General features: G+C 51.4%; 1 protein-coding gene across 1 annotated transcript in view; it reads left to right on the top strand.

The window, feature by feature from the left end:
• Positions 1 to 23,696, top strand: part of COL22A1 (collagen type XXII alpha 1 chain) — a 268,416-nt gene that overhangs the window by 92,338 nt on the left and 152,382 nt on the right. The window contains exon 12 of the mRNA XM_030875888.2: positions 9,875 to 9,913. Within this exon, the coding sequence (XP_030731748.2) occupies positions 9,875 to 9,913 (39 nt within the window). The remainder of the gene's footprint in view (positions 1 to 9,874; positions 9,914 to 23,696) is intronic.

Below are 23,696 nucleotides of genomic sequence, written 5' to 3'. Positions count from 1 at the left end.
GGTCGTTACCAGGGCTGGGGCTGGAGTCAGCTGAGCCTGACTGTAGAGAGAGAGGAGAGAAAGGAAAGGGAGGGAGACGGGTAAGAGCAGGAGAGAATAAAGGGAAAGAAGGAGTGGGGGAGAGGAAGGGAAGAAAGGAGGGAGGGAGGGGGCTGGCGAGGGTAAGGAAATAAGTCATTACGGGCACACCTGCTGGGTTCCTGCATTCCGGACCCTGAACTGGATGCTTTCTCCGTGCCCTCCTAACTCCTCCTCACTGCATTATGATGGAAACGCCCTTGTCCCCATTCTGCGGAGGTTAGCGCCGAGACTCAGAGGGGTTAATGGTTCCCACAGGCTGCTGAGAGGCCGGTGAAGTGGCTGAGCCCCTTGGCCCACGCCAGCCTGACTCCAGGGCCTCAGGGTACCAGCACCTGCGGTCAGACGCTACTTGCCCTCCCTGCTCAGGCTCCGGTGTCCTCAGGGTTCCTGCCTCCCCTTTGCCTGTGCAGGGAAGCTCCAGGGAGTGGTGCCGGGCAGGAAGCCAGGTTCTGACCGCTGTGCTTCCCTTCCAGTGCCAGGTGACCGTGCTGACGGAGCCCTCACCCCCGCCCCAGCCGCCTCCCACCTCCGGCAGTGAACAGATCGGCATTTTGAAGACTATCAACTGCTCCTGCCCAGCTGGAGAAAAGGTACCATCCACAGTCCACCCTCAGCCGCCAGCCCGGGGCCCCAGAGCTGAGTGGGGCAGGGTGGCAGCAGAACCAGCAGTGGAGGTGGGAATTTCCCATCATGCACGTGGGCTGCCAGGGCAGGGTGGCCCTAGGCTCCAGGCGACTCTCCGGTCAGGGGCCTGTCCTTGCTCCTTGGGCTTCTCCCTTCTTGATTTCTGTGCACATCGGGAGGGGAGCTGCTCAGACCCAGCCGTGACGAACCTCTTCCTGAAGTTCGTGACGTCTTCCCAAGGCACTCTGGCTCCTCCCGGTCTCCTCTTCACTCGTGTGTGCGCCTAAACCAGCCAGATTTGCTTCGAGGATAAGACTCTGCATGGGCAGCGGCCGAGGGTTTAGGTGTGCTCTGCGGGACACACCCTCATCCCTTTCTTCTCGACGTTCCCTGTAATTAGCTGTACTATATAATCTACATGCGTATATGAGTAGAGTTTAATGCCTCTTGTTTCTAATTTTAAAACCTAATGTGTTTCCGACTGCCACCACCGCCTGCCCTTTAGCCTAGATGAAATGTCTCCTCGAGTGCCTGAGGCCTTCATCTGTTTTTCTGTGGACGAACAGCCCTCTTAATAAGAAAACAATTTCCACTTGAGCAGAATAAACAGATATGTGAGGATGACAAAATCGAGATGGTCTCCGTGAAGATCTGCTCGACTGGTAGCCCCCCAGGGCCCTCGGTCTACAGCATTCAGTATATCCATTGCTCTGTCTGCCCCTCCCAGCTCAGGGCGGCACACAGGAGGTGCTCCCCAACTTTGCAAGGGCCTTGGGAGGCACAGACAAAACTACGAAATCGTGGTTGACGTTCATTGGAGTGGACACACTTTAAGAATTTCCTGACAGTTTTGTTTCAATAAGCCACCTGTCCTGGCAGCCTCTCCTCCTTCCCTTCTTCCCTCTCCTCTGTTCTCCTTCACACTCTCCTTTCTTCTTTCCACCCAGAGACCCCCTCCCAAGGAGCTCCCAGTCAAGTGGGGATTTCTAACCATGGCCCAGCTGGCTGGGAGGCCACGAGAAGCAAGCTGGGTCATGCTGCGAGCTGAGGCTTTGTCTGGGGCGTCGGTGGAGTTAGGGGCTTCCGGCCTGGTGCTGGGTTAGGATTGGGAGAAGCTAGAGAGGGAGCCAGGGTGGGTGCACCCAGGGCGCCGGGCAGGGATCCTCGTCCGCGCCCCTGCCGGGCTCAGGCGGTCCACAGACAACGTGTTGATCGGGTTCTCACCCATCAATGTCATAACGAAAGCAACTGTCCAAACCCAAGTCCTTTTGAATTCTTGTTTTCCATGGAAAACCCCAAACGGAAAGGGTAACTGCAGCAGCGTGGGGCTTGGCCCACTAGCCTGCAGACTGTGCCCGGGAGGGTGGCCGATGCTATCTCTGCCTAGTTCATGGTTTCCCTGGAGCCCTGCCCTGGCAGGGCCCCTCGGGAGGAAGTCTGGGGTCAAGCAGGCCTCCGTCCTCTCTTCCCGCCCACCTTCTCACTCTCCAGCTCACGACCACCTGCTGGATCGCCACTGACCTCCTGAGCTTGGCTCACAGATCCCCTCCCCCACCTGTCCCCACTCTGTGTGGCCCCTGGTCCTAGTTGCCCTTCTAGCCTCATCTCACTCCCCTCTCCCCTCCCAGTGTCTAGGCAGGCGGGAATGTCCTGTTCCTCGCCAGGTCATGCTCTTTCTTGCCTTCTGGAATTTGCATATGTAGCACCTTCTGCCTAGAACATCCTTTTCCCTCCCGCCACCCCTTTTAATCTGCTAATGCCTGTTCTTCTTTCAAGATCCCCAAAGAATCCTTTTCTGATCCCATTATTATCGTCTGTATGATCTCCCTCCTCCCTGCCTCCCTGCCTGCCTCCCTGCCTGCCTGCCTGCCTTTCCATTCTTCACATCCATCCATTCAATACCTGTTCAGTTAGCCCCTGCTATTTGGGACATTAAGACCCTTTCTTTCCCTCTTCTTCCAGAGACCATAACAATGATCACATTGGAGTAAAACTGCCTACTTGTCTTTACTTCCATAAGCTCATAAATTCCAGATGGCAAAGGCTGAATCTTTCCATGTCTGTATTTTCAGCCACTATATGAAATAATGGTTGAATTGATGGATAAGTGGACCCAGGGTATGAAGGACGGATGGAATGGCTTATTGGGTGATGCCACCCAGAGGGTGAGGCTGGCATTTGTAAATTGATGGCTGTATTTGGAGGTCACGTCCAAGTTCCCCATGTAGGTTGGCAGTTTGAGAAAGGGTGCTCAGCTCCAGTGAATTTTTTTTTTTTGTGGTACGCGGGCCTCTCACTGTTGTGGCCTCTCCCGCTGCGGAGCACAGGCTCCGGACGCGCAGGCTCAGCAGCCATGGCTCACGGACCCAGCCGCTCCGCGGCACGTGGGATCCTCCCGGACCGGGGCACGAACCCGCGCCCCCTGCATCGGCAGGCGGACTCGCAATCACTGCGCCACCAGGGAAGCCCTCCAGTGAACTTTGTCCAATTTATTGATTGGCATGTGGCTTACTAAGGGACTGGCTTATGAGCAGGTGGAGGGGATAACCAACTAGTAAAGAGAGAAAGGGGAAAATTAAAACAGAACCTTACTTGTTTCTTTTGTCTTTCTTCCTTTAGGGTGAAAAGGGCTTTGATGGCCCAGTGGGACTCCCCGGCCCAAAGGTCAGTACTGGAGCCGGCAGAGAAGCCCTTTAGAGCGTGGGGTCCTTTGATTTGCTCTCTTTGTAAGAAGGAGAAAAAAACTCCCGAACGATGGTGTGTTAGGTTACTGTCCTGCGGGGCTTTGCTTCCGAGCTTGTTGAGATGGAAGGATAGGGCAAGTGGCATAAAGTCGGTAACCTCTGAGTCCCTTCACGGTTCAGAGCGTCCATTTCTCAGCCTGAACGTGTGATCGAGAAGGAGAACACGCACGCCTGGGCTCAGATGCTGTTCGCGCCAACAGGCTCAGCCCTCCGTGGCCAGCTAACTCTGCATCAATCCTTTCAGGCCTCCATATTCCAGAAACTTCGGGGGTTGCGCTTTAAAGAGTCTGTTCAGCACGCACGATCTGTTTGTTTGACGTGCGTGGAATTCTTTTTGTACACGTTTTCCAAACTCACGAATTGCTCGAGGCCAGGTGCCTCCTTGTGGGCTCCTCCCTCCTCAGCCGTGGACCAGCCTCTTCTCTGTCCACCACTGCCCAGGTTTATCGCATTTACGGAGCTGGACAGGGCTGTCGTCTCGCATCATTTTTTCGGTCTCGGAAAGCTGAGACCCAGAGAGGTGTGCATTGCCCGGGGTCACACAGAGGCTGAGGGAGGAGGTCAGCGTTGCCCAGTGGCCGTTTCCTAGTCTGGTGTTCGAAAGAGGGGCTGAGTGTGATGGTGCAGACAACTAGCGATGACTGCATCCCCTTCCCTTCCCTCCCCCCTTCTCCCTCTCCCCCTCCCCCTGCCTCTGTCCCTCCGTCTCTCCCTTTCTCCCCCTCCCTCTCACCTGTATTACTTGTGTTCACATTCATTCAGTGCATCACCACTGAGCATCTCCTAAGGTCCCTTTTGTCCTCTCCCTTCTTCCTTCCTCTGTATGTACCTCCTTCATCTTCCCCTTTTCTCGCCCTTCTCCCCTCTGTCCCCAGTGTGCTAGGATGGGGAGAATAGACAGACAGACACACGCACACACACAGGAGGTCCAAGGTGCCAGGTGTTCGCTGCGAGAGAGAGAGCAGGGGCCTCTGCCTTGCTGAACAGCCCCTGGGCTGTAGCCTCAGCTCCTGGGCTGTCAGATGGAAGAAGAGAGCAAAGCTGTTCGGGGGTTTGTGAAGCTCTAAGTAGAAAACGTTTGTCTGAAGCAGTGGCCGTTCATGGAGAGGCCGAGCTGTGCTGTGGTCGGACAGATCTGGGGTTGTGCAGACGACAGAGCCTGACCCCTGACCCTGGGAGAGAAGATGAGGTGGGAGGGAGGGGATTCTAGGGAGGGAAACAGGTACCACCACCTGCAGATAAGCCTGGCTGCCCCGTGGTTGATTGGCAGTCCTGGCCCTTTAGTCAGTGTCCCAGCCCGTCCGTGCTTAAGATGCTGTGTAAACACCTTGATTCCAGCGGCTCCGTTTACCTAGAGGTAGCTCAGGTCGTGTCCACAGGCGTGGCCTGGTGGATCCTGGGTGCCCAGGCCCGTTCTGGATGCAGGGACCTACCAGGGAGCCATGTCCCCGGACTCAGAGCCAGCAGGAAGAGGCATGACAGGGGGTGGGACGCTGGGTTGCGGGGAGCGGGGCTTCCTGGGGAGGCTCCAGGATGCCTGGGGGGGCCCGCCCTAGCTGGGTCCAGTAAGATGCGGAGGAGCTGCCGTTCCCGTTCTCAGGGTCAAGGGTGCGATGCTTTCACCCACTTGCTTTCTCCAGATGTCCTTCGTTCCGGGAATTAGGAGTTTGAGAAAATTACTCAGATGCTTCTTCCCTCTCCGGGGGTGGGAGGCTTGGCCTCATGGTGCAGTTGGCAGTGACAAAATCGGCTGCTTCCAGAAAACTGGGGCAAGGTGGGCCATGGGCAGCTGGTGTGGGAGAGGTTGGTCGGAGGACCCGACCCAACGTTCGTCTCTGGTTTCCACCCCTCAGGGGGACATGGGAGCCGCTGGGCCGGCTGGAGCTCCTGGACCCAAGGGAGAGAAAGGAGATACGGTGAGTGAAGGACCCTCTGCGTGGCCAGTGGGGGGGACCCCTCTGCACGGGCACAGGAGGCCTGCCGGCCGCTCCAGCCTCACCCTGCACCACTCCACCCTCACCCCCCGAAGTCTGTGCTCCAGGTTGGCAGTGATGACTCCCCCAACTGGCCATGTCTCACCCTGGCCATTGCATATGGTTTTTCCTCTACCAGGAATCATTTTGCCCTCTGTCCACCCCCGTTTGCCCCTCACCTCCCCCTCCTGCCTGGCTCACGTTTTTGCACCTTTCAGACTCAACCGGTGTAGTTCTCCAGGGTATCTTTGCAACCCCAGGTCTGGCTCACCCCCTCGGTTCTCCCACATCCCTGGTGCCTGTCAGTCCCCGCATCAGCTGACTCCCTGATACCGCGGTTTGCCGTGTGTCGGTCCAGCGTCCCTGGCATCTGGCCCAGCACAGACTGTGTTCATGCATCCTTAGGTTGATGAGCAAGCACAGTGGATGGTGGGTCAGGGAAGAATTACAGAGATAAACGATTCATGGTGCAGAGCAGAGCTTAGGAGCCACATGGCTGGGAAGCAAAGGCTGGCTCCACCAAGATACTTAACCTTCCTGTCCTCAGTTTCCTCATCTGTAAAGTGGGGAGGATAAAATTAACTGTTGAGTTGCATGATGAGGTTTAAAACGAGTTAACGCATGTAAACAGTTTGTAACAGTGCAGAAGCAAAGTAAATGCTGTTGTTCCTCTGTTGTTACCTGGCCTGGTGGAAGCACTAAACCCATCCTTCAGACTGCATCTTGTAGCATCAGTAGCACAGGTTTGGAGTCAGGTGGGCCTCAGTAGCTGTCCCCGGCTCCTGCCTTTATTGGCTGTGTGACCGCGAGCGGATTGCTTAACCTCCCTGAAAACCTCATTCGCTCCATGAGCAGAATAAAGAAAAGAGCAGCTTTGTCTGTAAAATGCCTGGCCCATGGTAGGAGGCCAGTGAACGAGAGCGAGTGTGATCAGTTCCTTTTAGGTTCTCAGTGCGCAGGGGAAACCCGACGACAAGACAGAGCCGCTCCCCTAGAAGAGTTAGCCTGGCAGACACCCCCGTGCCATCACCTGAGAGCTCATGATTGTAACTGTACCGCCTGCCCTTCTTCACAGGGGCTTCATGTTGGTCCCTCCTTACTCCTTAGAACAGCTTCTTAAACTTAAGCTCATCACTCACGGACGGGAAGGATACAGAATTTTCAGACTTGCGTGATGCGCTCGTGATCACATCAGGTGCTCTGCCTGTGTGTGGCAGAGGCAGGATTTGAATCTATTTTAATCTGAGTCTTGTGCTCACTTGCTGAGCTATACCTTTCACCCACACTCTACACACCGGCCTCCTGTGCAGAGGTGGGAAGCAGCCGCTCTGTGCAAATTAACATGGAAATAGGAAGAGAGGCTTACATTTAACAGCATTCATGGCGTGCCGGGATCTGTGCTGTATGTTTTACAGATTTCTGGCTCATTTAACCCTCAGTTCGATGTTGTGAGGTGAGGGCTAGTGAAACACCCATTTTACTGATACACAGGGAAAAACCAGGCTACAGAAACTGCCTGTGAGAGGGCACAGATGTCGGATCTAACAGACAAAGCCTGCAAAGTAGCCATTGTAATCACATCCAGAGAACTAAAGGAAGCCATTCGGAAGGAAACAGAGGGGAGCATCATGACATTATCTCATCAGATATAGAATATAAGGAGGTAGAAATTGTTAAAAAGAACCAAATGGAAATTCTAGAACTACATGGAAATTGTAAAGTACAGTCAATGAAATGAAAAGGAAAATCACTCGAGAGGCATGACAGTAGGTTTGAACTGGCTGAAGAAAGAGCCAGCATTCTTGAGAACAGATCAGCAGCGATCATGTCGTCTGAAGATCAGAGAGAAACAATAATGAAGGAAAATGAACAGAGCCTCAGAGAAGTGTGAGGGCCCGTGAAGTGCGTCAGTGCACATAACAGGGGTACCCGGAGCGGAGAGAAAGGAGCAGAAAAAGTGTTCAGAGAGATCACGGCTGAAGACATCCCGAATTTGGTGAAGAGCAGTAATCTGCACGTTCAGGAAGCCTCGGGAAGTCCAATCGAGAGAAACAGAAGGAGGTCCATCCTTAGAAAAATCCATCCTTAGAAAGGAGGTCCATCCTTAGAAAACTCCATCCTTAGAAGGAGGTCCATCCTTAGAAGGAGGTCCATCCTTAGAAAACTCCATCCTTAGAAGGAGGTCCATCCTTAGAAGGAGGTCCATCCTTAGAAGGAGGTCCATCCTTAGAAAAATCCATCCTTAGAAGGAGGTCCATCCTTAGAAGGAGGTCCATCCTTAGAAAAATCCATCCTTAGAAAAATCTATCCTTAGAAGGAAGTCCATCCTTAGAAAAATCATGGTAAAAAACGCTAAAAGACAAAGCAAAAGAATCGAAAGCAGAAAAAGAAAAATGATTCCTGATGTACAAGGAAAACCCAATAAGATTATCAGCTGACTCATCACCAAAAATAATTGAGGCCAGAATGCAGTGGAGTGACAAGTTCAAAGTAATAATTACGACAGTGTAGCTTTGGGTATTTAACAAATATTTGTAACAACAGTAGCACAAAAATGGGGAAGAAGGAATAGATCACGTAGGAGTATGTTTCTAAGTCTCACTGGAAGTAAGTTAGTGTAAATCTTAAGTAGATCCTGATAAGTTAAGATGTATATGGTAAACCTCAAGCAACCTCCAAGAAAATAATTCAAAACTATATGGTGAAAATATCCTTAAAGAGGTTAAAATGTTGCACTAAAAAGAACTCCTGTAATGTAAAAAAGAGCAGTAAAGGAGGAATAAAGGAACAGAAGAAGTCAGGAGACACAGAAAACAAAAAGTTAAATGGCATATGTCAATCTACCTACATCAAAAACAGCATTGTCTGTAAATGTATTAAACAAACCAATTGAACAGCAGAGATTTTCAGCCTGGACGTAAAAACAGATCCAACTGTATTGTGTCTACAGGAGACACACTCTAGATTCAAATATATAAACAGGTTGAAAGTAAAAGGATGGACAATACACATTCCACAAATAGAAAACATTAGAAATTGGAGTGACTGTAACAGTATCAGACAAAGGCTTTAAAAAAGGTTAATAGAAATAAAGAGGAACATTTTATAATGATAAAAGTGTCGATCCTCTAAAAATACGTGACAATTATAAACATATGTGCACCTAATAACAGAGCCCCCAGATATGTGAAGCAAACATTGAGAATTGAAGTGAGAGACTTAACATCCCACTTAAATAATGTGTAGAACAACTAGGAATGTGGAGAAATCGTAACTCATACATTGCTGGTGTAAAATGCTGCAGCTGCTTTTGAAAAGCAGTCTGGTGGCCCTTAAAGGGTTAAACACAGAATTATATGACCCAGCAATTCCACTCCTAGGTGTATAACCAAAAGAAATGAAAACACGTGTTCATACAAAAACTTGTTCATGGATGTTCATAGCAGCCTTATTCATAATAACGGAAAAGTAGAAGGAACCTAAATGTTCATCACGTGATGAATGGATAAATAAAACGTGTGTCATAGCCATGCAATGGCATAGTATTCTGCAATAAAATGAGGCATTGACACATGCTGCAAGGTGGGTGAACCTTGAAAGCACTTTGCTAAGAAAACACGGGCTATGAAGCCAGTCATAAAAGCCCACATGTATGATTTCATATATATAAAACGTCTAGAATAGGTGAATTTATAGAAACAGAAAACTGATTAATGTTTGCCCAGAGTAGGGGATGGGGGAAAAAGGGGAGTGACCACAATGGGTTTGGGGTTCTTTTGGGATGATGAAAACATTCTAAAGTTGATTGTGGTGGTGTTGCACCACCACATTTAGTATATTTAATAAATGTACTAAGAAGCCATTGAATTGTACACTTTATTTTTAGTTAATTAATTAATTAATTTTTGGCCACATTGGGTCTTCGTTGCTGTGCGCGGGCTTTCTCTAGTTGCGGCAAGCGGGGGCTACTGTTCATTGCTGTGTGCGGGCTTCTCATTGCAGCGGCTTCTCTTGTTATGGAGCGCGGGCTCTAGGCGCGCGGCCTTCAGTAGTGGCGGCTCGCGGGCTTAGTTGCTCCGTGGCATGCGGGATCTTCCCGGACCAGGGCTCGAACCCGCGTCCCCTGCATTGGCAGGTGGATTGTTAACCACTGCGCCACCAGGGAAGCCCTACACTTTAAATAGGTGAATTATGTGCTCTGTAGATTATATCTCAATAAAGCTGATGTGGAAGAAAGAATAGTACCATAATACTGAGTTGTTGGAAAAATTAAATGAGATAAAGCTCACGAGAATCTACCCTCAGTAAATGATAGTGTCTTTAGAGGCTCCTTGGCAGGGCTTATGAGAAAGCAGCCCACCATTTTGAATCCCAGGGCACATCTGCCACGTGTGATGTCATGCCGTGGCAATGCTTCATAGAAAACCTTTGCCTTCTGCTTTGCTTTTCCAGGGCAGAGGACCTTTTGTCCACGGAGAAAAGGGCGAAAAGGTAAGCACCTCCCTGCTGTCTCATTCCTCCAGGGGCTGTGGATGTGGCCCGGGAACAGAATGGGGCACTTGGGTTCGGGAGAGTTGTGTGCTGTCGTGGTGCTGCCTGGTAAGAACTTGGGTGGGAGGGGAAGAGGTTTCCTGGGCTGAGTGCCTCAGTGTGTGAAGTGGGAGGGAAGGGCTTGTTCAGGACGTGGATGGTTCACAGTGCTTAGAGCAGAGGGTACTTAATGGCGCTCATGGAAATTGGGATGCAGAGCTGCAGATGTGGTTTGAGGACCAACATACAGGGCATTCAATATCAGAATGTGTTCAGGCCTTGTCTGCAGCGATGGGAAGGCCTTGGACGGTCTGTGCGTGATCAGACATGCTGAGAAGGTCCAAAGAGCAGGTGCCGATGGACGTGAGAGCGGGCAGACCAGAGGAACACGGGGAATAGTCAGGAGATTGTTGCAGAAGCACGAAGGCAAGATGATGAGGGCCAGAGTCATGGGTGGCAGTAGGACTAGACAGGCAGAGGAATGGAGGCCTATTCACATTCTCCCTGGATACGAATGTTGCACCTTCTTTAACCGTCATCAGTTGTGATGATGATGTACAAGGTCAACAGATCCTGGGAAAGAGGGGATTCCTTCTAAAGAGGAAAGCTTTCTTAAGGTGTGTCAGCCTAGAAGGAGAAATAAAGCAGTCACTAAAAATGCCATTTTCCACTCACACCAGCGATTAAAAATACATCTCCCATTTCCTAGGAGAGGCAGCCACAATACTTTGTAACATACATTTATGTTGGTTATTTTGCCGGAGTCTAGGCAATTGTAGACTCAGAATGCAGGGCATTGGACCTCGGAAGGATATCGTTACTCAGAGGGGGGCTCACATCAACCCCTTGCGTGGGGCTGATGGTATAAAGCAGGTGCCACTCTGTCAGGTTACTATGGAAACAGAGCTTTCACGTGCCCAGCTCGTTCTCTCCGTGTAGCACCTTTTATTTAGTCCGTTCATGTCTAGAGATTTACTCTAAGGAGATAAATCAAGGCTGTGCACAGGTACATACCCACACATTTCGTAATTACAGCGTGATTTATAAGGCAGCCTGGAAACAACTGTAACGCTCTGCAGTGGGCAAAAGGTAACGTGAGTTACTGTACAGCTAAATAATACAATGGCATTTAGAGGCACAAAAATCACATTTAGAAGGATAATTAACGACCCAGCAAATGAAGATAGCATTTTGTTCATTTTTAATTAAAACACATTGCAAAATATCTATACAGTATGACTCCAGTTGTGTTTATGTGTGTGTGTGAGACTCAGAGAGGGAGGCTGATTCTGGGGGCAAACCCCCATTGTTAACCACTGGTTGTCTGTGGGTGGCAAAGCTGTGAGAGTATTTATTTTTTCCCTTACTTTTCTTTGTGTCTTCATTTATTCCACAAGGAACTTCTCTTTTTTAACCTGTGTTAAAAGCACAGGCACACACACGCACACGTAATAACTACTGCACGGGAATACAGAGCCATTTGAGAGACAGTGTGACACACAGTGTAACACGAGCTTTGCACCAGGCAGACCTGGGTCAGTCGAGGTGTTCCCAAGCTCTGCCATCAGCGTCTGGGTCTCCCGCTGCCTACAGCAGGACTGGCAGCACCATCTTCCTCGATTCCTGTGTGGTCTCAAAGCACAGCACCTGGAACCTAGGCACTCAGGTTTGATGGTTGCCATCATGTTCGGTTCCTAAGAGCCCAGAACCCAGGCACAGGGTATTAACAGGACACCTACATGTTGCTCGGGTTCAGGACTGGGGCTGCCAGAGCGCTTGAAGTCAGGGCGCTCAGCCTGGGTCGTGCTTCCCAGGCAAGACCAACGTGTAGCTCCTGGGCCGGCTTGTCCTCTGAGTGACGTGCTGTCCTTCTCATGTGCTGGCGCCACCAGGAGAAGCTGACAGGCCCCCTTTCTCCCATGAGCAGCAGCTGCATCTCTGCCCCGTCTGTTCTGGTTGAGCTCAGGACAGGCAGCCTTCTGCTTCTGGAGGCACCTACCCGGTGCCCCAAAGCCCAGGCTGCAGCGCTACGCTCAGGACCTGAAGCTGCCGGGCCACAGTCCCAGCCGGGAGACCTCCCCACACATCCGGTGCCGGCAGAAGAGACGCGTAGCTGAATAGACGCCGGCACTCCTGGCTCTGTCTTCAGCTGACGTTCTCTTGCAGTTGGGCATTTTTAGCAAAGTCTGAGTCTAGATTCTTCCACATCTGAGCTGTGTGATTCAGGATGAGTCACCTCCGTCTCTGGGTCTCTGCTCCCTCATCTGTAGAAACGAAGGGGTGGGATGTGATGATGCATAAGGGACCTTGCAGGTGGCAGTTCTGAGACTGGGTCATCAGCCCACCCCCAGCCTGAGTCCCTGGGGCTGTCTTCCGTAACTTGGAGTCTCTGCTTCCCCTCCAAGGATGCAGCGGGGCCAGGGAGAGTCAAGGGGACAACAGGATCCACAGAAAGGAGACCACTGGTGACTCATGCACGTGGACAGAGCTTAACAAACCGGCTCTTTTGCTTGAATATTCTCTCGAAAGCAATCGCAGAGTACCAAGGGGATTGGATGAACTGGAGCCTGATGTGTCCACAGTCCGCGACTGTGTCCAGTCATGTTACGCTGAATCTTGCTGTGTTTTTTTGGGTTTTTTTTAAATTTTTGGTGATGTAATCAGCCACTGTGACAATGTGCATTGACCTATCTGAGGGCGAGGCACCGTGTATGCTGTGTTCCATGCTTTAATGTCTCATTATTAAGACAGTGCTTCGAGGAAGTCACAGCTATGCCCTTTTCACAGATGAGAGAACATAGCTTAGAGGTCAAGTGACCTGCCCAAGGTCACAGTTAGTAAGATGGCTAGAAAACACAATCACTCGTGAAGGGAAGCTGGAAGGCTGATTCAATTACCCCTTTTTCTGCAGCTGAGGAAACTGAGGCTCAGAGAAGGTGAGTGACTGGCCCAGTGTCACACAGCTGGAACACTGCCGGAGCTCTTGGCCTCCTGACTTGCCCAGCGCCCCCCACCAAATGCCCAGGACCACTGTGTGGTGCTTTGTTCCTGGGCTGCCTCTGCCCCTAGTTTTGGAAGCCAGCCTTCTCTCTGGTTCCCGTTCCACCCCACGTTCACCACGGGTTCTTGGGACAAAGCTCCCTCAGTGTTTTAATACGTATGAAATAGGGCTCAGGGAAAGGGGGAAGCAGGCTTTTAGGGGCTGCCTGAAAAGATCTGCGCGTAGCCCAGGTGTTGGGGGCACAGAAGGAGAGAAAGATAGGCATGGACCCTCCTTCACAGCGTCTGGAAGACAGCTGGCACTAAATAAATGCTTGCCTAGTAAGTGAATGGATGGATGGAGTGTGGACCTCCGTCATCCAGGACCGAGAGCCAGTAGAATGGTCACAGACTCTGCAGTCAGGAAGGTTCAGCTTCACACTCCGGCTCCCCTTCATGTGGAGCCTCAGGTTCCTTTTCTGTAAGAGTGAGAAGGGGAATGATAATAGTTCCTACCACGTGAGGATGCTGGGAAGATTAACCCAGGGCCCCACGTCGCAAGCCCGCATAATGGGTGATGCCGCTGTTCTCGCCCCCCCCCCCGCCCCGTCGTCACTGGCAACGCTGTCTTGTTGAGGAGGGTAAGAGAGGGCGGCGGCAGCATGGTGTGGACCAGTGCTGGTGGGCTGGTTTGGACCAGTTTGGGGGGAGTCAGGGGGAGCAGGGAGGGGTGATGACTTCCATGCCCTTCCCACCCTTGGTCCTTCCATGTTGACAAAATAAATTAATAAGCAGAGTGAAGATGTTGGTGTAAGGTTTCCTACGGCTGGACACTGAGTCTTTTCCATGGAGATGTGGTCCATGAGCCCCGCGGTAGAAAAAAATTCAGAAACAACAAAAACAAGGCCAAAGTGCGTGGTGTCCAGTGAGCTTCCTTTTGCATCCCGAGGGTCCTTCCGCTCTGGGGGACCAGAGCGTTCAGGGGAGGAACCCCACAGAGAGGCTGCCTTGTCATCCCTTCCTGGACCCACAGCGCCCTCTGGTGTCTGGAAGCCAGAGCGTCGCTCCAGTTTTCCTCTGCAGGGGTGCATGTGATGCTGGGGAGATAGACCTCTGCCCTTTGGGAGCGTTCCTCTTTCCCTTAGGAATCTAGCACCTGGGGGGACGAGGACAAAGAGAGCTTTCGTTTTGTGCTCAGATGTGGGCTCAGGTGATGGAAAGAAAGCAGGTTTGGGGAGTTGGGCAGACCTGGTTTGGATCCCAGCTCTGCAGTGGCTGGGTGAGCATTGGGTGGTGTCTCTCTGAGCCTCAGTTTCCTCATCTGTAAAGTGGGGCCATTGATGCCCACCCCTTAGGGCTGTTGTGGGGCTTATAGGAGGTTGGCAGTGCCTGTGACAGCACCTGGCTTAGTCCTTGGCACGTGGTAGTTCATGTAAAAATCTGTCCCTTATCTTTATTCCTTTCTTTTGTCTGCTAGAAGCTGTTGCTAAAATCCATAAAAGAGTGACAGATGTGCTTCTTCAGTAAACAGCGTTCAAGTACCTAGTACATGGGAGAGTGGTGGGTTCACAGAGCTGTAAAACATGGCCTGGGCCTCCCCCAGAGTTCTCACTCACCAATTCAGAGGAGGAGACATGCACACACATTCTGGTCACGTGGTTGTCTAATCATGAGTGCTTCTTCTTCTTCCTGGTCCTTAATCGAGCCTGTTGTGCCACCTCCATCCTCCACCCTGTTACACGCTCAGAGGGTGACGACGCTATCAGGAGACCCTGCCTAGGACGCCGGTCACGTCAGCACTGCACCTTGAGGGTTTCCCAGGATACCCGGTATTGTACTGCTGGGGCTGCTTAGAGAATCAAACTAAAAAATATCTAGGAAATTATTGTAAGCACAGTTCCAATGAAGGGAGGAACAGAAACAAAACGACTGCAAGCTGACTCTGTTCTTTGTAAGTACTCTTAATGGTGACCAGCAGCAGCAAAAAATGGAAACAACCTGATGGAAAATTGCATTTCTTCAAGTGAAAATTAGGAAGCCCTTATATATGTAGATGTGCACGCAACATGGCGTCAATGAAATAGTAGAATAGGAAGCCACATGCACTCCCACACGAAAGGCGTGTGCGGCGAGCAGAGCCAGTGCACTGGGGAGTGGGATTTGGGCTATTTCGTGCCTTGTTAATTGCTCTTTATGTTGCTATAACATTAGTACTTTTGCAAAACATAAACATTTAACTAACAACTAGAGCTTAAACTTAATACGATGAAAAAATAAAAAATAATAGTATATTTACAGTTGTTCATGCATGAAATCCAAAAGCCAAAATCCAAATCCAAAAGTATTATTTTGGAGGGAAGAGCCCTCTCTCCCAGCATGGGGCATTTGCCGAACCCTGCGTGCTGTGACGGCTGGTCCCAGATGACAGAACATGGCAGCGGCTGAGGGTCAGGCTTTGGGAACCTGGCACTGCCCCTGTCCTGCTGTGTGACCTTGGAAAGGTCATTGCAGTTCTTGGTGCCTGTTTTCTCATGTGTACACTGAAGATAATAGTAACAATAATAGGCTCTTGTAAGATTGAAGTGAGGGTTAAGTGATTACATCCACGGAAAGAACTTCGCAGAGCACCTGGCAGATCCGAAAGCATTAGCGGGAATCAGGTCTAAGCCACCTGGGCGCTGGATTCTCCGAGCGTGATGGTCAATTCGGACACATTATCTACGTTAGTCCAAACAGAACGACAGACTCAGTACTTTCACTTAGAAGCCCGGGGACGGTGTTCTTTCTCCCAGGGCCTGGGGCTGTGCGATGAGAGCCCAGATATCCCTGCAGCCATGCAGCGAGCCAGGTGGGGTAGGGCAGTGGTGACACACACAGGCTGGGCCCAGCGTGGACCCTTGTAGATGCCGTTGCAGAGCGGAGTCCCAGCTCACCTAAGCCAGCATCACCTGCTGCTCAGATACACAGGGCAATGCATTTCCTGCTGGGGCTCTTTGCTTTCTTTATGAGCAGCTGCTGGTATTAATATTTTAATTAGAGTTGGGATGGGATGTAGAAGGCAGCTCTCAGGTAGAGACCAGCCTAGACCCGGTGCTGAGGAGACTCCCCCACCCCCTGTGTCCCTCGAGTGGAGAGTAACAGAGGACAGAGCAGGGGAAGGGCTTGCAGCCCCTCATCAAGTCTGGCTCACACCTGGTAGATGGTGGGGGCCCTTGGGAGCCACAGGGGGTGGAATTGTGGCCAAGTGTCCCGTAAAGCCATGCTTGGGTCAGCAGCTGTGTACTCAGCGCTTGGTAGCGGGGGGAAAGAAACCAAAACAACCACCACCAAAAAGTCCTCTCTTCAGCATTTTCACAGAAATCCGTACGGCAGTAAATAAAACTTTGTATGGATTTTGTGCTCGGATTTCACAGTGCGGTGCCCCAGAAAAACTATGCGAGCAAATAGAAGGAACTCAGCTAAACTTTATTGGGCTGGTTGACTCAGTAGCAGACAGAATTCTAGGTCACGCAAACATCGGTTCCTTGTCTTTATGGCTTGCTTCCATTTTTATCGGGACCATAAACCTGACGGGGAAAGAGGAATCGGAGCCAGACATACAGCAGAGGCCGTTCTGACTCCCTGGGATGCTGCCTCTAGAAACGTCAGCCAGGCGTCCTGCAGCGGATGCCGGAGCCGCGTGCAGGTCATCACGGGGGAAGCCCTTATGGGTTGGTTCACCGTGAAGTTAAACAAATAAGGTGCCGATTGGGAAACCGAGGAAAGAGGCCACGGCCATCTTGATGGAACTAAGGAGGGTTGTTAGAAGGCCAGGTTCAGAGCTGTCAGCTGAGGTGGGCTGGTCCCCAGGTCTGAGAAAAATAGGTTCCCCACATGCTTATTCCAAACCAGGCCCCTGAGAAGCCCAGTGCCTCCTGTTCTCTGATGATTTGAAATTGGACAAAGCAGGCTCCCCTGCATTGCTGTGCACCTGAAGATCCAGCCTCTCGGGAAAGGCAGTGGCTTGAGGAGCACTGGGGACTCGTGTGCCCGGTGGTGGGCAGGGCGCCTGGGGCTCCTCAGCTCCAGGTGGCTTCCTTTGGCGCATTCTCGCTGTCCTATTTGAAACATGCAAATGCACGTGATTTTGCGTTTGATTTTAAACGCTGCTGTGGTCACACCGTTCCCTACAGACCCCTGCGCAGCCACTCTGTGTTACGTGGAGGATCAAGCCCCCTGCGTGTTGGCCCCAAACGACCCTCCCCCGTCTCCGTCTCCTGCCAATTCTGGGTCCATCTCTGGGTCCACGTTTCCACCTCCCCGGCACTGATTCCTCCTCCTTGCACGTCCACCGGCCCCTTCTCCTGTGGAATCCTGGAGATGCTTCTGACACAGTAACCTTCGGGGTGTCAAGCACGGAGCCAGGTGGTTCCACAGTCATTGTCTTACTCAGACCTCCCAGTGAGGGCAGGTGGAGGGTATCACCATCATCATTTCATGGAAAAGGGCGCTGAGACTTAGGAAGATGCTCCTACACATCGATGTTTTCACCGTAGAAGCTATAGGGAGAGGACGAAGTAGTTTATAGTGAGCTCTGGTTTGTTCAAAAGTGTAACGCCTACCCAATTCAGGTCTAGTCCTGTGCTGGAGGGCTGGAGAAGGACAGCAGAAGGATGGACGTGAACTTTGGAGTAGGATTAATCCAGCCGTCTGCACTGAGAGTCAAGGCGGGTGGAGGGGTGGAGAGTGAAGAGTGTCTAGAAAAATACCTGCGCCACTGCAGAGCTCGTAGGGCAGAGAGGTGGGTGGCAGTGCCGCTGCCGCTCACATGGTCCTGACCAGCCCGCGGCCTGAGGTCTGAGCTGGCTGAGAGCCCTTCCTGTGAAGCAGCGGCGCAGTGCATGTCCCACTTCATGGGACAGTCAGACCTGCTCTCACAGTGACGTTTCTCTGATCTCAACGTGACAGACACACCTTGTGCCATCCACAGTGTGAAAGACTGAGTCCCTCCCACCCGAGTCAGTTCTTTCTTTGGTGTCTTTCAACGACAGGCTGTACTTGAAATTGCGAGATGAGAGGATTTCGTGGAGGTGATGGGCTGTCCAGGTGGGTGGGGAGTGAAGCGCGGGGTCTGCTACATACAGCTTTTCTTCCCAGTGCCTCCTTTCCAGAGCACTGGCCAAGAAGCGCTCTCAGCGCGAGGTGCTTCTGCATAGCACGGGGTTCTGGTGGAGGTGGGACGTGTGCCGTTGCAGGGGATGATGGGCACGCTTACTTCGCAGATTCTGTCTGAGGGGATGGGTGGGGCGCTAACACTGGCAGCCATGGAGAATTCAGTGGCCAGCACTCGGTGATTTTGTCCGCAACAGTCGAGTGGCTTTGTCTCAAAGAAGATGCCTTGTGGTGGAAAGAATCATGACATCAGCCTTTTATTGACCACTTGATATCTGCCAGCTGTTCACTTTATGCGTGTCAGCCTCCTGCAGCTCCTTGAAGGAGTCTGGAGCATATGCCCAAGGGCACAGAGTGGTGGGTGAGGGGCTGAGGTTGTGTCTGTCCGACCCTACACCCCCATTCCTAACCACTGCACTGGCCAATGCCGGTTCCCTGCCCTCCCCCAAAAAGGATGCTTTTATCGGAGAATTCTTGACCCTCAAAACCCATGTACCTTGTAGGAATCGACTTATTTTATGCGCTGACTACATCATAGAGCCCCTGAGCCATGAAGTATAAATGGTGTGTGTGTGCTTGTATGTGTGAAACCTCTAAGATGAATTTATGCCGTTTGCCGCCAGCTCTGGGTCTCATCCTCTTTTTTCACAGCTGGCTTAATCCGTGCCCCCGACTCCTATTCTTAGCCTGTGCCTTAATGTGCTTTATTCATGGTTATCGACTTGGATAACTGTGGTCGAGTGCCTTCTATTTTTATCATAATTAAAGGGTTTAGGGGAAAATAGGTTCAGCTGCCTATGTGCCCTCAAATAGCCTTGTAGGTTGGGGCAAAATGCTGGGAGTTAGAATAAAGATGCCGCAGACCCTGTCCGTGGTGCTGAAGGACACGTCGGGGAAGTTTTGAGTTCAGGGGTTTTCACGGCCCCAGGCAGAGCTGGAATAGGAAAGTCTGCACTTTTTCCAGCCCCGTCTGACACTCAGGCTCTTGGCGAGTTTCATGGCCCAGCCACAGGGCCAAGGGCTTCATACAGGAGGGGAGAGCATTTATGGGAGGGTAAATGCTGGACTGCTAGGCAGCTGGGCTGGGAGGGCAGGGGAGGCCAAGGGCATGCACCCTAGACACCGACCGGCTGGACTCAGATCCCAGCTCGGCCACTTAGCAGCTGTGGACACTGGGCAAGTCAGTTACTCAACCCCTGCAACCCCTGCTTTACCTCACCTATAAATTGGCGACTATAATTCTACTGGCCTCAGAGGGTTACAACGAGGATGAAATGAACTAATGAAAGTAAATGACTTAACATTTGTAAAAAGTGCTCATAACTGTTAAGTATAATTACCGTGATACCAGCGTAGTTTTCCACCTTTTACACCAAGTGACATCTTCTGCGTCCTCTGGTCTTATCCCCAGGGCCGGCTGACAGCTGGGAAATGTCAGTGTTCCCTGCCTCCCCCAGGGAGGACTTCTGTAACTCCCAAAGCCTCAGGGAGCCTGGGGAGTGTTATTAGAAAGCGTGTTCCAGGTGGGCTGCCGTAGAGGTGTAAGGTGTCTTTTCCTTTCTTCAGGTCATCCGAAATAATTTGCAGAGCATCTGAGAATAATAACGGTCCCACATATTTACAACTACTACTGTCTGCCGGGACTCACACACAAGCTGCTCAGTTTGGGGGTAGAGATGGTTGTCCTTATTGTACAGGCCTATTAACCATGTGACCAGGTGCAAGTGACTTTCTCTGTCCGTGTGGCCAAGCCAGGAAGTGAGCTCATGCATTCTGACGCCACAGAGAAGTGGTTCTCAAACTTGACCAGGTGCCCAAACCCCCTTGAGGGCTTGTTAAACCACCATGCCAGGCCCCGCTCCCGGTCTGTCTGACTCAGTGGGGCTGCGGTGAGGCCAGAGAATCTGCCCTCCTGACAAGGCACAGGTGATGCTGACCCTCCTGGCTCGGGAACCACACCTGGAGGACCACTGCCCAGAGGACTCATCAGCCCCCACCCTAGGGCCTGCCGCGGCTCTGCCGGTGGAAGGAGAGGGGCACTAACATGGCACCTGTAGCAGCGAAGCAGGGTCTTTCTCAGTATTTCGGGGGAAAGCTCTGATATTTAATTAATCGAAAGAACAGGGGAAGTATCTGTTCTCTCTTGTCTGTTTTGCCCAGTGAAGTAACCAGGTGATCCCTAGAGCTCTGGTTCTGACAAGTGGGCATACGGGTGGATAATTTCCTGCCACGTGTTACCCACCAGGGGCTCCCAGTGAGATTACTGAGGCAGTGTGTGTGTGCATGAGGGGGTGGCCAGAAGAGAGGTCAGCGCCTTGGCTTGGAATCAGGGCCCCCCCGATTTTGAGTCACAGCTGCGCGTGTGAGCTGGGGGAAAGCCTCTCTTCCCCGAGCCCTGGTCATCATCTGTGATGGATTTCACATGCATCATCTATGGTCATTTTCTTTTTTTTAAGTTTTTCACCCAGATTTTATTAATGCAATTCCATAATGACTGTGACATATCGTAAAGATGAAACAAAGTGTATTTTGTTTATTTAAAAAAAAATTTTATTGAAGTGTAGTTTATTTACAGTGTTGTGTTAATTTCTGCTGTACAGCAAAGGGACTTAGTTATATACGTACATACATTCTTTTTTATGTTCTTTTCCATTATGGTTTATCCCAGGATATCGAACATAGTTCCCTGTGCTATACAGTAGGACCTTGTTGTTTGTCTATTCTGTATGTAACAGTTTGGGTCTGCTAACCTCAAACTCCCACTCCATCCCTCCCCCCCGCTTTGGTAAACACCAGTCTGTTCTCTAGGTCTGTGAGTCTGTTTCTGTTTCATAGATAGGTTCATTTGTGCCGTAGTTTAGATTCCGCATGGATGTCACGTGGTATTGTCTTTCTCTTTCTGACTTACTTCACTTAGTACGATAATCTCTAGCTGCATCCACATTGCTGCAAATGGCATTATTTTGTTATTTTTTATGGCTGAGTAGTATTCCACTGTATATATGTATATGGTCATCTTCTTAAGCTGAGTGACTTCCTTTTCACAGGTGAAGAACAGAGGTTCCAGACAGTTTACTCCAAATAACAGAACTTGATGCTTCTTTCACATTTCCCTGTGTACAGAGCATTTTCCAAAGCATTGTCTCAAGGCATCTTACAGACCACCTTGTGCCAGAGGTACTATTACTCCTTGCGTCACCCTGTTTGTGGACGACGAAGCTGAGAGCAGGAGGGGAAGTCACTTGTTCTGCTCAGCTAACGGGCAGCAGAGGCTTCATATGAATCCAGACCCTGCTCGCCAGTCTGGTCCCCTCCTCCCCTCCCCTCCCGTCTCCTCCCCCTCTCTCTCATCTTTCTCTTTCTCTTTCTTCCCTCCCTCCCTCCCTCCCTCCTTTCTTTCCTCCCTTCCTTCCTTTTTCTCCTTCCTCTCTCCCTCCCTCCCTCCTTTCTTTCCTCCCTTCCTTCCTTTTCTTCCTTCCTCTCTCCCTCCCTCCCTCCCTCCCTCCCTCCCTCCGCTTTCCTGCTTTTTGTACTTCACTGTGGATCCTGAGCTGCATATATTCCCTTTGAAGATCTCCCTGTGCCCGACCTTTCCAGTTCCAGGGCCACCTCCAGTCTGTTCCCCACTCCTTTCTTTGACCCACCTTATGGGCTTGCGAAAGAGTTCTTAGTTCTCAACAGAATATAAACAACTGGCATTTTAATAATATTTTATAGTCTACCAATTATATCCACACTCATTTTCTCATCTGGAAGCATGAACCTCTATCTTAGGAATGATGAAACTGAGGTTCAGAGTGGTAGCATGACTTTCCTGATGGGATATCAGCGGACAGCTTAGGGCTGTAACTCTGTCTTCAGAACATCTGCAGGCAGCTGAGTCCAGGTGGAGGACTTTGGAGAGCGTGTCACGGGGGCATGGTGGTCTGTGACGTTAAGATTAGGTGGCCCTGAAACATGAAATATGCGGGTCATGTTGACTTATCCTCGGGGACACAGTTTTCAAGGGCAGGAACCCATTTAATGAAATGCCTGGATCTCATCATGACTTGAAAGTGGAAATTTCTCAGAATGTGTCTGTTTGCAGTGCCAGCTTGGTTATCCTAACCACGATTCGAAGATTTAAAAAAAAAAAAAAAGATGTTACCTTCTCAGACAAAGAAAATATTCATGTCTAAAGAGGCTGTTTCTTTGCCTACCAGTGCTCTAAAGCCAGCTTGCCCAGCTGTCCCCGTCCTTGGGAAGCACACATCCTGCAGGACGTTTATGATGCCTCCTCACAGATGTAAACTGAGACTCACGGTGTGCCGCTAACTTGACCCGGGCCATTGGTACTGAGGGACAGCGGGATTTGAAGCTGCAGCTGACTGGCTCTTGAGACTGTTGTTTTCCTATAACAGCTTGCTGTTCCCTTTGTCCCTGCGGGTTTCGTACCCGCAGGGCTCACTTCCACAGGGCTCTGGGGAAGGAGTTAAAGCGCAGGGAACACTTGTGGGGCCTGGGGCCACGTGGGCGCGGCTCACGCGGAGGTGACGGAGCCCTGGTTCCCGTCTCGTGGAGCTCTTGTCTTGTGATGAGACGGACTCACACAGATACTTGTTGGGCATCTACTGGAAAGTGCCAACAGAGCTGGGCGTTTGACAACTGTGGGCACAGGGGAGGTTCCAGAACTCTCTGGAGTTCCCTCTGGCGTTGTCTCTGGTCTTCTCCCTGGCTTCCTCTATTAGATGGTCCTGGAAACGCCGTGCTGTGCTGCTCTCCCCGCTGTATTCCTGAGGCAGGAGCCCATCTAGACCTCCCTTCCCTGCCTGCAGCTGCGGGACCTCCCACCTGCAGCAGCCAGAAGACGGGCTGGCCCTTCAAGGACTGGGTAACCCACCCCTGGGGCAAGCTTCGCACCGCGTCACCCCAAGAGGGCTGACCCTAGAGGGGTGCGCTGTGGGGAGCGTCTCCTTTTGGAAAGTGTTGCATTTATCCCTAATGTTGTAAGGAAGCAGGGTTCGGTAGGCTGCCCCCTGCCTTTGGAAGCACACAGCCTTTTGCTAAGATCCGAGCAGGATGGGGCCGGAGATAAAACATGGCCTTGGAGACGGGGCATCTGGGGAGCTGAGCCCACCCTGTCCCTGACCCCCGGCATCCTGGCTTGAGGCAGAGCTCCTGCCTCCTGCGAGGCCTTTGGGGACGCTCTGATGCTTTCCCAGGGAAGGACGGCTGGTTGAGGCTGAGTGGGGCTGACCTCGATCTCTGCGGAGGGAGGGCAAGGCTGCGTGCCCAGGCCTCAGCCGCCCCAAGCTGCCTCACCAGGCCATGGAACTTCTGGGTAGCCGCCAGAAAGTCAGGGTTCCTCTGTGCTCATGGGCTGCACGTGAAGACAGCATGGAACACGTAACCCACAGGGTGACCGAGCATCCAAGCAGGGCCGTGCGTGTAAGTGCCAAGTGCTGTGCAGACGACGAGGCCGACTCTGGGGCCCCAAGTCTGATCTCCCGCTACACACGCTGTAACTTCGCAGAGTACTGAGTCCCTGCGTTTCCATGTCGTAAACTCTGAAACGTAGGTAGCAGTTGCATCTCCCTGTGGAATTGTTGTGAGGACGGGTCGAGTGCACTGATGA

Source organism: Globicephala melas, chromosome 17, assembly GCF_963455315.2.
Source record: "Globicephala melas chromosome 17, mGloMel1.2, whole genome shotgun sequence".
Taxonomy (NCBI): domain Eukaryota; kingdom Metazoa; phylum Chordata; class Mammalia; order Artiodactyla; family Delphinidae; genus Globicephala; species Globicephala melas.
Note: the sequence above shows the minus strand (reverse complement) of the source record. Positions and strands in the feature narration are given on the sequence as shown.